The following is a 14921-nucleotide window of genomic DNA, read 5'->3' as shown; positions in this document are numbered from 1 at the left end:
GTGTCTCACGTTATGTAATTTTCAAGGCAGCGCTCTTGTTAGTAATGAACTCCAATAGGATCCCCCAACCACCCCATTTTCTCACTCCCCTCTCCTCCCCTCCACCCGCTGTTGCACTCATTATCACACAGGCTGTGCTGTAAAGGTGGAGAGATGTGGTAGTGGTGCATTTGCGACAAAATAAATTAACTGAATAAAAGAAATTTTAAGGCGTGGCGGCTATAATTGAATGAATATACAGTAGTGTTCAAATAATAGCAGTCCAATGTTATTAACCAGATTAATCAAGGTTTTTAGTAAATTTTTTTATTGCTAAATGGCAAACAATTTACCAGTAGGTGCAGTAGATTCTCAGAAAACCAACAAGACCCAGCATTTGTGATATGCACCCTCACGAGGTGTGTTAAAAAAAATATCAGTGTGGCAGTCAATCAGTGAGGTCATAAATTTTGGGAAAAAACAGGTGTGACTCAGGTGGCCCCTATTTAAGGATGAAGCCAGCACTTGTTGAACATGCATTTCTCTTTGAAAGCCTGAGGAATATGGGTCGTTCAAGACATTGTTCAGAAGAACAGTGTACTTTTTTATTAAAAAGTTGATTGGAGAGGGGAAAACTCTTCAGCTAAAATGATCTCCAATGCCTTAAAATGTAGAGCAAAACCAGAGACATGTGGCAGAAAATGGAAGACAGCCATCAAAATGGATCGAAGAATAACCAGAATAGCAAAGGCCCAGCCAATGATCAGCCCCAGGATGATCAAAGACAGTCTGGAGTTGCCTGTAAGTACTGTGACAGTTAGAAGACGTCTGTGTGAAGTGAATCTATTTACAAGAATCCCCCACAAAGTCCTTCTGTTAAAAAAAGATGTGCAGAAAAGGTTACAATATGCCAATAGAACACATCAACTGGCCTAAAGAGAAATGGAGGAACATTTTGTGGACAGATGAGAGCAAAATTGTTCTTCTTGGGTCCAAGGGCCACAGAGAGTTTGTGAGACGACCCCCAAACTCTGAATTCAAGCCACAGTCCCCAGTGAAGACAGTGAGGCATGGTGGTGCAAGCACCATATGATATAGGCAAGTTTCTCCTACTATGGTGTTGGGCCTATTTATTGCACACCAGGGATCATGGATCAGTTTGCATATGTCAAAATACTTGACTAAAGAGGTCATGTTGCCTTATGCTAAAGAGGACATTCCCTTGAAATGGGTGTTTCAACAAGACAATGACCCCAAACACAATAGTAAATGAGCAAAATCTTGGTTCCAAACCAACAAAAATAAATATTATGGAGATGCCAGCCTGATCCCCAGACCTTAATCCAATCGAGAACTTGTGGGGTGGCATCAAAAATGCTGTTTCTGAAGCTAAATCAAGAAATGTAAATTTAATTGTGGAATGTTATACAGAGACCTTGACTCTGTTGTGGGGGGGGGTTGCCAAAATCTGGAATAGGCGTCAAGCTTTGTGAAAGCTTTAGCATCTTTCATCATTGCTAATGTTTGGTCTACTGCTGGGAGAATATGACACTTCCTTTTTACTGCTGTGTTCAGGGGTGTGAGGTCTACACATATTCTGGGGAGCTTATTAGCTGGTCTGGGAATCACAACAATACCTGAACACCACTCTGTTGGTTCAGTTACTTTTGAAATGACTCCCATTTCTTCCATTTTCTGCATTTCTGTTCTCACTGCATCTCTGAGGGGAAGGGGAACATGTTGTGGGGCAGACAGGTCTACAGGTACTACTCCCTGTTCCAGCTCTATGTGATAAGGCTCTTTCAGCTTTCCCCTTGTGGCTGCACCCTAGCAACACTAGCACCTTGCACCGGTAACTGCCTTTGCCTGTCTGACAGTCATTTTCGGTCTTAAAACTGCACAAAAACTTCTTCTGCAAGTTAACTACACTGTACTTCACCTGAAAATACCGTGGAGATTTGCAGTTTGCTGCTTCTGACACCATGTATAATGAGGGACATGGTAAACTCACGTCAGGGAACGTTTATTCACATCCAGGAAGTTGACACATGACCCACGAAGCGGTGTATTATGGGTATTGAAGACTATCGCTACATAATGGAACTGGGAAATAACGGGAGAAGATGCAAGAGATCACCAAACAGATTGAATACTCTGGCAGCGAAGAGCAGTCTGATAAGAGTATATTTGGGCAGTTGATTGTTGGTAGATGTAGAGCAGGTGTACCTCATCAGCCAAGGGAGGAGTAGAAATGCCCACTGGGTCAGAACACAGGGAGGAGGGGCAGGGGAAGCAAGAACACAAAAAACAGGCAAGGCAGCACAAAAACAACCAGCAAAAACATGAACCATTTGTATAAATATTTATTCCCTTTAAAGTGACTAACCTAATTCAACAGAGGTCTAGCAAGTTGATTCAAGCAGTGTCACAACTAGTGAAATTAGTGAACTTGTCACCTGTTGTGAGGTCTGAAGAAAGGGGGAGGTGGAGATTCAAATCCCCCACACCCCTCAAACCTCTAAGAGACTATTATCTCCAACAGAGATTTCCCAGGTCTCTGTTAAGTGCCGTCCTGGACCCTTATCTGAACCTGGCATCTAGAGACCAGCTGATGGGTCCAGCCATAAAGTGCAAACGATGATGTAAAGCATTCTGTGAAATTTTCACTGGCTCCTCCTTGGGAAGTCAGCATCTGAAAACCCTCGATCTGAAGGGCTAGATTCATAGCCCCTTCCCCCTACATGAAAAAAGGAATTGGGACACCACTACCCTCACGGGAATGCGCATAATTTAGGGGTAGGTGGTGTATTGGGACTAACCCTAAATCTGCTTAGAGCTGGCTATCATCACAATGATATGACCTGAATGAGGTCACCAAGACACCCACGACCTCTCTGAAGGAGTTAAGATATTCAGTGACCCAGATGGGAAAGACTGCACATGCAACAACTGTTGCCTGGGTTTTTCGCCAGTTGAAGCTATATGGGAGAGTGGCAAAGAGAAAGCCAATGTTGAAAAAAAAAAAAAATGTCACAAAGACTACAACGTGAATGTTCTGGAGTGGTTGATTCAAATTAATTATTCATTTACATTTTTTTCTAAAAATCTAAAAATCAGTTTTCTTTTATATATATATGCAAGGTTAACATTAGAGTCATCAAAATTCACGTAAACCAACCAAAACTGTACATAAGCAGTCAATAATATTACAGTGTACAGCCATTCCTTTCGAAGGTGTAGAAAAAGGCTGAAGACAGAAAAGTTTGCATCATGTGCTTCTCTGCTTGTTACTCTCATGGAGTCTAGTCAGAAATTAAGCTTCTCCATCCCACGATGAATGCCGCATATTGCATTTCAAAATAAAAGCACATCATGGGTCTGCTACAAAATAAAGCATGAACAATGGATATTGCACTTTTTTCATGAAATTAAAGCATTAACTTAAATTGAGGGCAAAACAGGTTTGATGACTAGCCAATATCAAAAAACACATCAAAAACAAATGCTTGTCTTTCTGTCTTTGTCTATTATCTGCCTGTCTCACTATCATGTCCTCTCTCCTCCACAGATCTGGAGATGGACTATGATTATGGTAGGTGTGTTTTGTTTTTCTCAGCTCTTCATCATTGTGTTCACACTGACTGAAATCTGAGTCCAAACTCGGCCTGTACTCAGCCCCTGAAGCTTCATTGTCTGTGACACATCAGCCTCTGAATGGAAACCAACAGCTATGCTTCATCAGAATCACAATCAGATCACTTTTATTTATCCCCAAGGAGCAATTCAGTTTGCAGTACATGGGTTGCAACAAGGACAGGACATTTGACACATTCATTCAACAATACACACATCTGTCAAAGTGCAGGACAGCTGATGGGTCCAGCCATAAAGTGCAGTAGTGGCAAGCACAATAGTGGCAGTAAATAAGTAAAATAAAAAAAAATAAATAAATGGATTAAAAACCTAAAAAAGTAATAACAACCGTGTGCTATGCACTTGTACTAGCATTTATAAGCCTAATGGCTGAAAGAATAAAAGAATTGTCATATCTGTTTGTTTTCCTGGGAGCAAGCTAGCGCCTCCCAGAGGGCATCAAAGAAATCCTCTCTTTCAGAACATGATCTGAATGAGCAAAAATGTTTTTATTTTGCTTTCTACAGCACCTTCCTGCTCCACAGGGAGTGTAGATCTAAGATCTGCACACCAATTATCCTTGCACAAGTTTTAGCTATACTGAACAAACTGTTTTTTTTTTTTTTTTTGTTTGTTTGTTTGTTTGTATTTTTTACTGACAACCCATGAAACCAAGATATAAAAGAAAAGGTTAACAGACCCTCAATAAAAGAATGCTATAAGACACATAAAAGAATTCAATTTCTGCAGCAGGTAGATCCATTGCTGACCATTTTTGGCAATGGCCTCGGTATTTTTGTCAAATTTGAGGCTTCAGTCAAATATGGTGGCCAAGTATTTGTAGTTGTCCACAATTTCGACCTTCTTGCCATTGATAATACTGACGTCTTGATTAGACGTATTTTTTCTGAAGTCGACTATCATTTCTTTAGTTTTTTGACGCGTTAAGGTCCAGATAAGTGTCTCTACACAGATGACACAGTCCGATAATTGGCCATTCATTGAAACCTGCTGAACTCTGTCAGTTAAAAAATTTAAAAGCAACAATAAAATCTGCTCCAGGAGGTTAAAATTAGATGCTAGACGTTCAATTAAAATATGTACTTGCATCTTATTCAAAGCAGAAGCAAAATCAGCAAATAACATTCTAACATGGGATTGGGGTTTTTCTAAATGTTCGTAAATTTTGTCCAATATGAAAATCTTGGCATCATCCACCCCTTTTCCTGCCTGGCATGCAAACTGCAATGAATCAAGTTTGCCATTAATAAAGCCAAGGATAATTTCTTACGGGATTTTCTAAAAGATTTTCATCACTAAAGATGTGAGAGCTATGGGCCTGTATTCCTTCAGTTCTTTCGGCTGTTTAGATTTAGATACGGGAATAATGTTGGACGTTTTCCAAAGTTTTGGGATATATCCACTATTCAGACGCAATTGAAATAGAGCTATTCAGCACAGTTGTAAATGTTCTCCCAGAGATGAAGTCAGGACCTGAAGCAGAGCCGGTTCCTGCTTCCAGGGCGTAATCTATTTGGGGGCACATGAGCATCCTTAAAAAAAAAAAAAAGTCACCAGATTTCTAGAATAATACCGCTCATTTCCATGTCAAGTTGGTGCAGTGTGCGCTGCTGCGCCCCTACTATCACATCAACTTGTTGGTGAGAGTCATACAAGTTGTTAGTGTCTGTCATAAGAAAAGCAAGGGGGAGGGGAGCCGGGGTTCAACTTGTGGCTGCAGAGGCTGTGTAGAGAGTCTCACTCTCAGAGGAAAAGGAAGGTGGAGGGACGGGGGCAGGGGGCGGGTGGTCGCTGACCTCTGCAGTATTATGATCCCAGGCCACACAACACAAACTTCTGCTTCCAAATAAAATGTATTTCATTCCTAAAATTATTATAGAGGATTTATAGCTACATGTAATGTATTGGGTTATGTTAAAATGTAAAAATCATCCATGAGACAGAGCTTGCAGATATCTACCCATATCTGTGGACTGCACTCAGAATTGGCCTGATCCTTCCAGTGACAGTAGTTGAAGCAGAGAGGAGTTTTGACAAGCTGAAGCTTAGAAAAACATACTTGCGGTCCAAAATGTCACAATGTCTCTCTGAGCTTGCCATCATAAGCATTAATCATACAATTGCACAACAGATTTCATATGATGATCCAATTGATGATTTTGCATCAAAGAAGGCTAGAAAAGTCAGACTTTAGATTGCACTTTACATCTATACTTTCATATGGTTCTATCTGAAAAGAAAGACCCAGGTTGAAAAATCTGCTACAGTCTGAGCACTGAATTCAGATTATGTTCATTATTATAATATTAGTATTATTTATCTTATTTTTGTATTTGTCTCTCTATTCTTCTTAACTTGTGTACTTAATAACATATGCAATAAAATAACATAAATAATATAATATATCCCTTTATTTGTATGTTGGGGTGTTTCGTTGTTGGGGATGTGGATGTTTCACCCAGGGTGCAAAACTAGCCAGGACCGCCTCTGGCCTGAAGCTTTATGGACATTCACCCTTCTAAGTTGTTTGGTGACACTTTCCTGCATTACCACTAGGTTATTTATCTTACCATGTTCAAGAACATATCTGAGGTTGGAACAATTTTCATATAGGTCCGTCCTTTCAAACTTACAAAAGGATTAATTAAAAACATTAGGAAGAGCCCTGTCATTTATCCCATTTATATTGATCAGCTGTTTGGGCTCACAGTTGGAGTGGTTGATTGATGACATGGACTTAATGTCCTTCCAGGCCTCTCTAACATCACCCTTGGCATACTAGTTTTCGATCTTTTTAGAAATTATTTTTGCTTTCTTAATTTCATTCTTAACTTCCCTTGAAAGAGTTTTCCTTTCTAAAAGATAGCCCGAGAAAAATATGTGTTTCTTTTTGTTGATGATAGATTTAAGATCCTTCGTTATCCATGGTTTGTTGTTCGGGAAAATTGTCACTTTTTTAGTCTTAATTTCTGACTCAGTACAAAAAGTGATATAGGAAGAGATGGTATCGGTCAGTTCGTCCACACGCTTTGAAGAAACTGTCCCAGTCAGTGCATTCCAAAGAGAACTGGAGACCGGCTACATTCTGTCAGACCAGACCCATTATAAATTTAGGTGACTGGGCTGATTGAGTCCAGTTTGTGCATGACGTCAGCGATCAGCTGGGAAGCTGCTGTTACATTGGCGCGCGGATGAATGTACACCAGCGTGTAGAAAAGTTGCTGAAACTGTAGAAAGGGCGAAGAGACATTGACAATAGCTCAATGTCGGCGGTGCATATTGTCTACCGCATCACCACGGTGTTAGTACTTCTGACTGATATAAAAGCACACACCTCCACCTCGGTTCTTCCTGGTTGCCTCCGGGTCCCGGTCCAAGCGTATGGAGCTTCCAAACCCTGCTAGAGTTAGGTCTGAATCTTCATCCCGTGCCGACAGCCAAGTTTCAGCGAAGGCAAGCATACAAGTGTCCATAAAATCCCTTTTAAATTTAGCATGAGTCTTCAACTCATCGATCTTATTCCTCGTGGACTGGGCGTTTGACAGCAGGACGGAGGGGTGGGAGTTTACGGCGATGATCCAGCCGAAAAGTTTTTAGTCTCCGGCGAAAGCCACCTCTCCTTCCTCTTTTTCGATGTTTCGTCTTTTTTCCTGGTCTGCAGAGCTCCGTTGGGATGTTTGTAGTTATAATACCAGATGTAGATGTCCGTAGAGATAAGAGGAAGCCATGGCTGTGAGTGACACCGCTGCAGACGCCAGGCTCTCCAGCATGACAGTAGAGGTAAAAAAATAAAAAAAAATAAAAAAAAGCGAGATTACGCATAACAGCGCGTAGATTTCAACGTTTTTTGCCCACATCCTGAAGATTGACAGTTCCAACACTCACTCACGAAAGTACATACCATGAGACATTGTAAAAAACGAACGTAAAAAACGTTAAAACATACACTTGCTGCACGCTTGCTCATCATCATCTAACTGTTTTTCATATGGGGAGATGAAACTACTCTCAACTGTACTTGACTACAGCTGACCTGACTGGACTGTACCCGATAAATGACTCAATATCTTAGTCAGTGGTTTGTGTTTGTTTTTCTAAAACATCTCCTTGTTTCTTCCGCAGTAACGCCAACAGCAGAAACTCAGAAACCTGAGGACCACACATTCGGGGTGAGGAAGACTCAACAATACAATCCACTGGGTGTGATGTTGTGTAATGATGTGTTCCACAGAGGTTGTCTGTGACCCATCAGTTTCCCAGTGTCTCCAGGGTTGTGATTGTTGTTGTTTGTGGGGGTGTAGATTGTTGAGTGTTGTTAGGGGTGTATTCCATCAACATGGTGAAATAAGACAAACAAACAATCAAACAAACCCAGGCTCAAACTAGTGCCATCTCCAAACTGATCTTCAAGTTATTCCACTAACTCAGCCCAGCCTTGTTTAATCAGGCAGATTCAGGCCTGGCTTATATAGTTAAATTAGAAGCCCTGAGGAATGAATGAATGAAAACAGATGACACACAGAGGGGCGAAACACTGCGTTTTTATCTGCAGTAGAACAAATGCTCCTGATGGAGCTTAATAAAGAACATGAAGACATAGTTATGAAAAAAGGCAATTTGGCTGCTATTAATAAGTCAAGGGACCAAGCTCATTGAACTATAGTGGACAGACTTTATGCATTTTTTTTCTACGTTATGCAAATATACTTTGGTTGATATTGCGTATTGTACTTCTTAATATTATTTTACACTTTTATATTCCATAAAGCACTTTCTGTTGCCTTTGTGTGGCTTTTTCTGTACAAATAAGCTTACAATTAATCTTTTTTTATGAATGAACATTCAGATAACTATACTGAGTGTATAATATCAGTAAGCAACATAGTTGCAATGCATCAAGGCTTTTAATTTATCCTCTTATGTGAAGTGTATGGATTTCTGCAACTCCTTGACCTGCATATTCATTCTGTGTTTTTAACAGAAGCACCCTCAATGACCTGAAAAGTATGTATGTATATATATATATATATATATATATATATATATAGTATATTTTTTAGTATATGTTTTGTTGTTCCATTCATCAGCTCGATATGAAGTCATACCTGACTAGGTCCTGCTAGTAGGTCCTGCTTTTTCGTTCAGAACTTGGCTACACCATGGCTACACCATGTTATTTTACTGAGGTGTGGTTCCAGCAGATTACAGAGGTAAAACATGCTAGGCTGAAATAATATTTCTCCCCAAGATATTCATCAAGGAAGGCAGGGGTTCCCTCGGTCTCTGAAGACCTTTGGGACTGGTGAGCTAATTGCTCACTATTATTTGAGCATCTTCTCCCATAGGGTCATCAATGAATGGACAAGTCATGGTTGGTAGGAAAACTGTGGTCTTCTGTCACTGTCCTAATAATACTCTGCCTCTCTCACTTCCTTCCATGTTGGTCTAACTCTGTTTTGAATTTACTGCTTAAATAGTGCTGACTTGTGTGGATTGACCTTTATTGAAAGGGTAATTCCCCAGCCAATGAGAGACAAAGGTCTTCAAGCAGGATGTTAATCACATTTAAGCTTTTTTTTGTACGTTGATATCCAATTTAGAATTTGAAACAATGTAAATTGAGTGACAGGATTTTAAAACCTTTTTTCTTTTTTATAAGTTTCACATCGTAATTTGAGTGCAGAGAATCAACAAGTGAAACCGTCATTCTGTCTTTTTTTTTTTCATTCTTGACAAGTTACCATGGCAGCTCAGCAGACACACATATAAGCCTTGTTGATGCAACATAATTCTGAATTAAACCAGACTAATGCAAATAAGCAAGGCTTTTCCTTTATCCCGCTTACCACGCGTTAGTTGAGTTAGGTCCAGTGAACATTGGTCTGATTTTTTAACCATGTCCTCATTTTGTTACTGAGTCCATGTACACCAAAGTCAAAAAGACTATAGTCCGCTTGACCAGAGACCACAAGACCAGAATCAATGTACATAAGAAAAGTCTTGATTCATTCTTAGTAATTATTTCTCCTTAGTGATTGTAAGTGTGTCATCTGGCTCTGCTTTGGGAACAGACCATGTGCTGGATTATTGTTGTCAAGGTAATTTCTCACTTTCTTTGTATAGTGCCAAATAATAACAAAGTTACATCAAAGCACTTTACATATAGAGCAGGTCTAGACCAAACTCTTTATAAATTTATTTAAAGAGACCCAACAGATCCCCCAATGAGCAAGCACTTCGCAACAGTGGCAATGCAAAAATTTCTTTAAGAGGCAGAAACCTCAGGCAGAACCAGGCTCAGGGGGGGCAGCCATCTACCTCGACCGGTTGGGTTGAGAGTGGAAGAGAGAGAGAGAGAGAGAGAGAGAGAGAGACAGGGAGAAAGAGAGAGAAAGTGAAGAAAGAGAGACAGTGAGGTAACAATAAGAAACACATGGCTGAGATTGTGGAACACTGAAATAGTGAGCTGAGCAGTGAAGAATAAAACAAACAACAATTAAGTGATAACAGGGTTGCATCCGCAGAAGCTGAAGTCACATTATAGCTGAAGTCACATTATACATTATACTTGCCACATGAAAGGACAGGAAGTATGTGAAATGGCTACACTTACTCCCTGTCATGTGTACACACTTATGCTGTATAACAGTGGTGAACTCCTTCTTCAGGTCACCATGGCTGTGTGCCTGGCAGTGTTTGCCTGTGTGATGCTGGTGGTTCTCTTCTTCTTCATCAACAAGTATGGACGGCACTCCAAGTTTGGCATGAAAGGTAAGATGCCATGTAGTGGCAAAAAAATCCTCAGAAATAGTTGTTCCTTCCACTCTTGTCCTCTACATTTTCACCACTAGCAGTGAAGCAGTGTGTTTGACTTGCAGCAAAAAATCCTCCAGTGAGCGATTGTAGTTCTAATATGATCAGAGTTTATTTTCAAAAAATGAAAACAAAAAATAGTCAATTTCTCTGATGCTGCACTCAATGACAGTGAGGGTGCTTCACCTGCCCCCTGCCCATATCACCTCCAAATTAAAGGCTAAGCCCCACCACACACCACCTGCAGAGGTGACCTACCTTAATTAAGATAAGATAGTACTTTCTGTAAAAAAAACAGTAAACAACTGGCAGCAGGGTTGCCATTATGTTACTGTAAAATTTCACTGTTCACTTTTTCACTTTCACTGTTCGTCAATTTATGGTTTTGTACTGTAAATGAAAAATATAGTATAAACTGTTTTTTAAAATTACTTTCACAGTATTAAGTAATAAATATTATGTAGTATTATGTAGTAATTCAATGTCTGTTTGTATTATTTACATACATTAAAAAAAAAAGTTTTAAAACCTAAATTAATACTGACAGGTTATACAGAAAGGAATAGTCATACTATTGCATTGTTAATAGACGTCACTGATTGTAGGCTTCACAAAATATGTTTGAACCAGGCTATGATCACAGAAGGCAAACCATAACAAAATGTCCTTTGTGAATGAAGAACACACTGATTTTTCAATCTTGTGATTGCAATGTAAGAGAAAAAAAACAGAGCTTCTTATTGCACTTTTTATTTGAATGAAGTGGAAAACTTCACATGCAGAATAAGTGCATGTTAAATGACTGAAAAAAACAGACAGAACCTTCTCTCTCAAAATGCCTTTTCTTTCTGTTGAAAATAGCACAATAAAAGTACAATGCACTTAGACTCAGAAATGTTGACATGATCGGCTTGATATACTTTTTAAACGAACAATATATCGAAAAAATATGATTCAGTCTTTTGAAAATTAAACCAAGTGACCAGAACAGAACAAAGAGTTCACTTGAAGAAACTGCCTCACATCAAGCAGCTTTTAACCAGGCGACTGTTCCACAAAGCAGGATTCGAAAGTTAGCCAGCTGCATTAAGTATGAAAATATTACATTATTACAATAGTGTTTTGAGAATGTAAAGCAGCATTTGAACTGGCTATTAGAATATGATTCAATAATGATTCACAATCCAAATCATGAGAAATCTAATTTTTAGCATTTTCAAAGTCATACTAACCTTGGTTTGTGGAGTAGGCTACTGTACAGTAACAGATAGTTGAGCTAATAACAACAAAACTATCAGGTAATATCTTGCTCTATATCATGTAACATCTGAATATATTGTATTGCCCAGCCTTTAAGGCATATCAGTGGTACAAATAAAATTGGGCAATGGCAGGACAGTTACAGTTCACCCAAAGACACCCATTTTCTCAATGGGTATGTGTGTGTGTGTGTTGGTGTGTCTGTGTGTACGAGTGCGAGAGAGAGCTTCTAAATAACTTATATTGCAGCTTCTCACATACAAAATTTACATTCATGCCCCTCCCCTCCCACCTCAGCCAACCATAATATTCCAACCTGAAACATTCAAACAGTTATGTGTAGTTTCAGAAGCAGAACACAACAACACAGAGAGAATGACAGACAGTGTAAGGTGTAAGAAAAATAGATGTCATGACTAAAATAATGACTGAGAAAATAAAAAATATCAGAGAAAGAGAAGAAAAGAGGGATTCAGACTTTCTCTGTAAGGGTGAGAGATGAAAGAAAAAAGGTGACATTGATTGAGGTAGAGAAAATTAGAATATTGAGACAAACTGGGGTTTTGACAAATATATGTGAGTAATGGGAGTGAGTAATGTTACCACTCAAAGTCCCACTCAAAGTCCAGTCCAAAGTATCCTTAACAGAGTGGATAAATGTTGATTAACTGTTGTAGTATTTTTGTTTGTGACTTTTCCTGTTTCATTTGCCTCTCTCTGGGTGCCTCTCTCTGGGTTTATTCCAACTTAGCACCTGAAAAATTATAGTGTTTCTTCAATGCGTAAAAATCAAATTGTGGAACATTAACAAGACAATAAAAGGCAGACAATGTATAGATGTAGCATCAAAAAGTTAAGAAAAATGCAGGTTCTAGTTAAAGTATCTAACCTCTGGTTGAACTTGAAGGTGCATGCTGCCTTTTCTTAGTATTGAAGATTAAAATTGTAGAAGATGGCAAATAATGCAGCAAGCCCTGTCAGGAAAGTGAGCTGACCACCCAGCATACTTCTTACCATTTCACCTTAAACCTACAAGTTTAATCCATCATGGATATTCTGTCCATCTGTATCTAAAGTCCTCAGAATCAATGCAAACAAAACAAAGCATCACTTACAGTAGCTATAGACTACACCAATTTATAGATCAAGTAAAATTGCTACTCACCAAATAATCAGTAACATGGAGATGGATGAATGGAAAGGTGAGGATGCAACTGAGGTGATGCTATTCCCAGAATGCAAAAAAATACTGCATGATACTGTTAGCTAAGATACTTTAACGGGAAAGTGTTGTATTTTAGGAATGCATTATAGTTCTGTTAAAAAACAGTCAATGGAATGCAATTTAACAATTTTTCTTTGGTATTAACAGTAAAGCACTGTATTTTATAAAAACAGGTTAATACAGTTGACATCCTGAAGTACAAGAAAATTAAAAACTTATCAGTGATAATGATAAAGTGACGATAAGAAAAACGTTCAAGTAGTGCAAAAAAATGTAATGTAAATCTAATTAGTCCAGAGTGCAGATTTTATTGCAGCAACAGAGTGGTGTTATTAGTCTGATAGCTGATGGAATGAATGACCTGTGGTATTGCTCCTTCAACAACCTGTTGCTGAAGGAGCTGCTTAGTTCTCCCACAGTGTCATGAAGGGGGTGGGAGGGGTTGTCCATGATGGATGTCAGTTTTGCCAACATCCACCTCTCACCCACATCCTCAATGGAGTCCAGAGAGCAGTCCAGGACAGATCCGGCTCTTCTAACCAGCTTGTTGAGCCTCTTTCTGTCCCACTCTGAAATTCCACTGCTCCAGCAAACCACTGCCTAAAAGATGGCCACCACGTGGAAGTCTACATAGTCATAGGAGTCTCACACTCCAAAGGACCTCAGTCTTCTCAGTAGGTGGAGAAGACTCTGGCCCTGTTTGTACAGTCTGTCAGTGTTTAGTGACCAGTCCACTTTATTGTTTTGGTGAACATCCAGGTATTTGTACCCCTCCACAATCTCTATGTCCAGATCCCAGATGTTCACTGGCACAGTAGGGAGTGGCTTACTGCTGAAGTCAATCACCACCTCCTTTGTCTTACTGGCATTGATGTGCAGGTGGTTCCATCCACACCAGTCGACAAAGTTGGTGATGACCTCCCTATACTCCAGATCGTTCTCCTGAGACACACGTCCAACAATGGCTGTGTCATCAGAGCATGTTTGGAGCTGGCAGCTGTCAGTGTTGTGTCTGAAGTCTGATATAGGGTACAAGGTGAAGAGGAAGGTTGATAGCACTGTACCCTGTGGAGCCCCCGTGCTGCAATTAATAATTTTATCTTGAAAACAGAAAACACATAAAGTTAAATGTGGCTCTTACACACCTCTTATGTCCATCTGTCTGCAGGTTTTTAGATGTGATGTCACATGACCCACAACATTTTGCAGACCACAAGACCTATGTCCTGTTTGAGATCACACAACTTCACGAGATCACATTCCTTTCCAGACACAACCTACATCACATTGCAGAGTAAATTACTTACATAATTTTCCATATCACATAAATGAATATTTATTGTCATTATACAAACATGTACAATGAAACTCTATTGGTTTCTCTCAATATAAAAGCAAAAGACAACTAAAAAATTTACCATCTAAACACATTCTATCAGTAATCAGTAAACAATAAACAAGACATCTTTGAAAGTTGTGAAAGTGTCAAAAGTGTTAGTGCTGAATACAGTGACTGTGTGGCTTAGACAGTAAATAATTAAATCAAATCAAATCAGATTTATTTGTATAGCGCCAAATCATAACAAAGTTACATCAAGGCACTTTACATATAGAGCAGGTCTAGACCAAACTCTTTATAATTATAAATAAATAGTATATAAATAAATAATGGTCAGTCAAAAGAGAGCTTTGAGAAACTTGTCAATTTCAATGCCATATGTCTATTCTATTCTTGGCAGGTGACCGCTCTGACTGAGGTGCAGAGGAGCATGTTAACCTGCGGCTCTTCCTCCTGGTCTCGGCTTGGGGTTGTCAGGCTTTTGGCTTTCTAATAAAATCGGCCATATTCTTAGATATGAGAGCAGCCCCATCCATGGAGGGATGGATACCATCTCTCCTAATCAGACCAGGTCTCCCCCAGAAAGACTTCCAGTTGTCTATGTAGCCCACATTGCTTTCGGGACACCACCTCAACAGCCAGCAGTTGAAT

The 14921-nt window shown here is 39.4% G+C and overlaps 1 protein-coding gene across 2 annotated transcripts in view; it reads left to right on the top strand.

Moving 5' to 3' along the window:
- The window catches only part of LOC115056109 (NT-3 growth factor receptor-like), an 82028-nt gene that overhangs the window by 49568 nt on the left and 17539 nt on the right, over positions 1 to 14921 (top strand). Inside the window, exons 10-12 of one of the 2 annotated variants that reach the window (XM_029522373.1) lie at positions 3548 to 3571; positions 7756 to 7802; positions 10302 to 10404. In XM_029522373.1, coding sequence (XP_029378233.1) covers positions 3548 to 3571; positions 7756 to 7802; positions 10302 to 10404 — 174 coding nt within the window. The remainder of the gene's footprint in view (positions 1 to 3547; positions 3572 to 7755; positions 7803 to 10301; positions 10405 to 14921) is intronic. The other variant, XM_029522374.1, reaches the window with a different exon arrangement.

Source organism: Echeneis naucrates, chromosome 16 (assembly GCF_900963305.1).
Source record: "Echeneis naucrates chromosome 16, fEcheNa1.1, whole genome shotgun sequence".
Lineage (NCBI taxonomy): Eukaryota > Metazoa > Chordata > Actinopteri > Carangiformes > Echeneidae > Echeneis > Echeneis naucrates.
The sequence above is the reverse complement of the archived record's forward strand: the minus strand, read 5'-3'. Positions and strand labels throughout refer to the sequence as shown.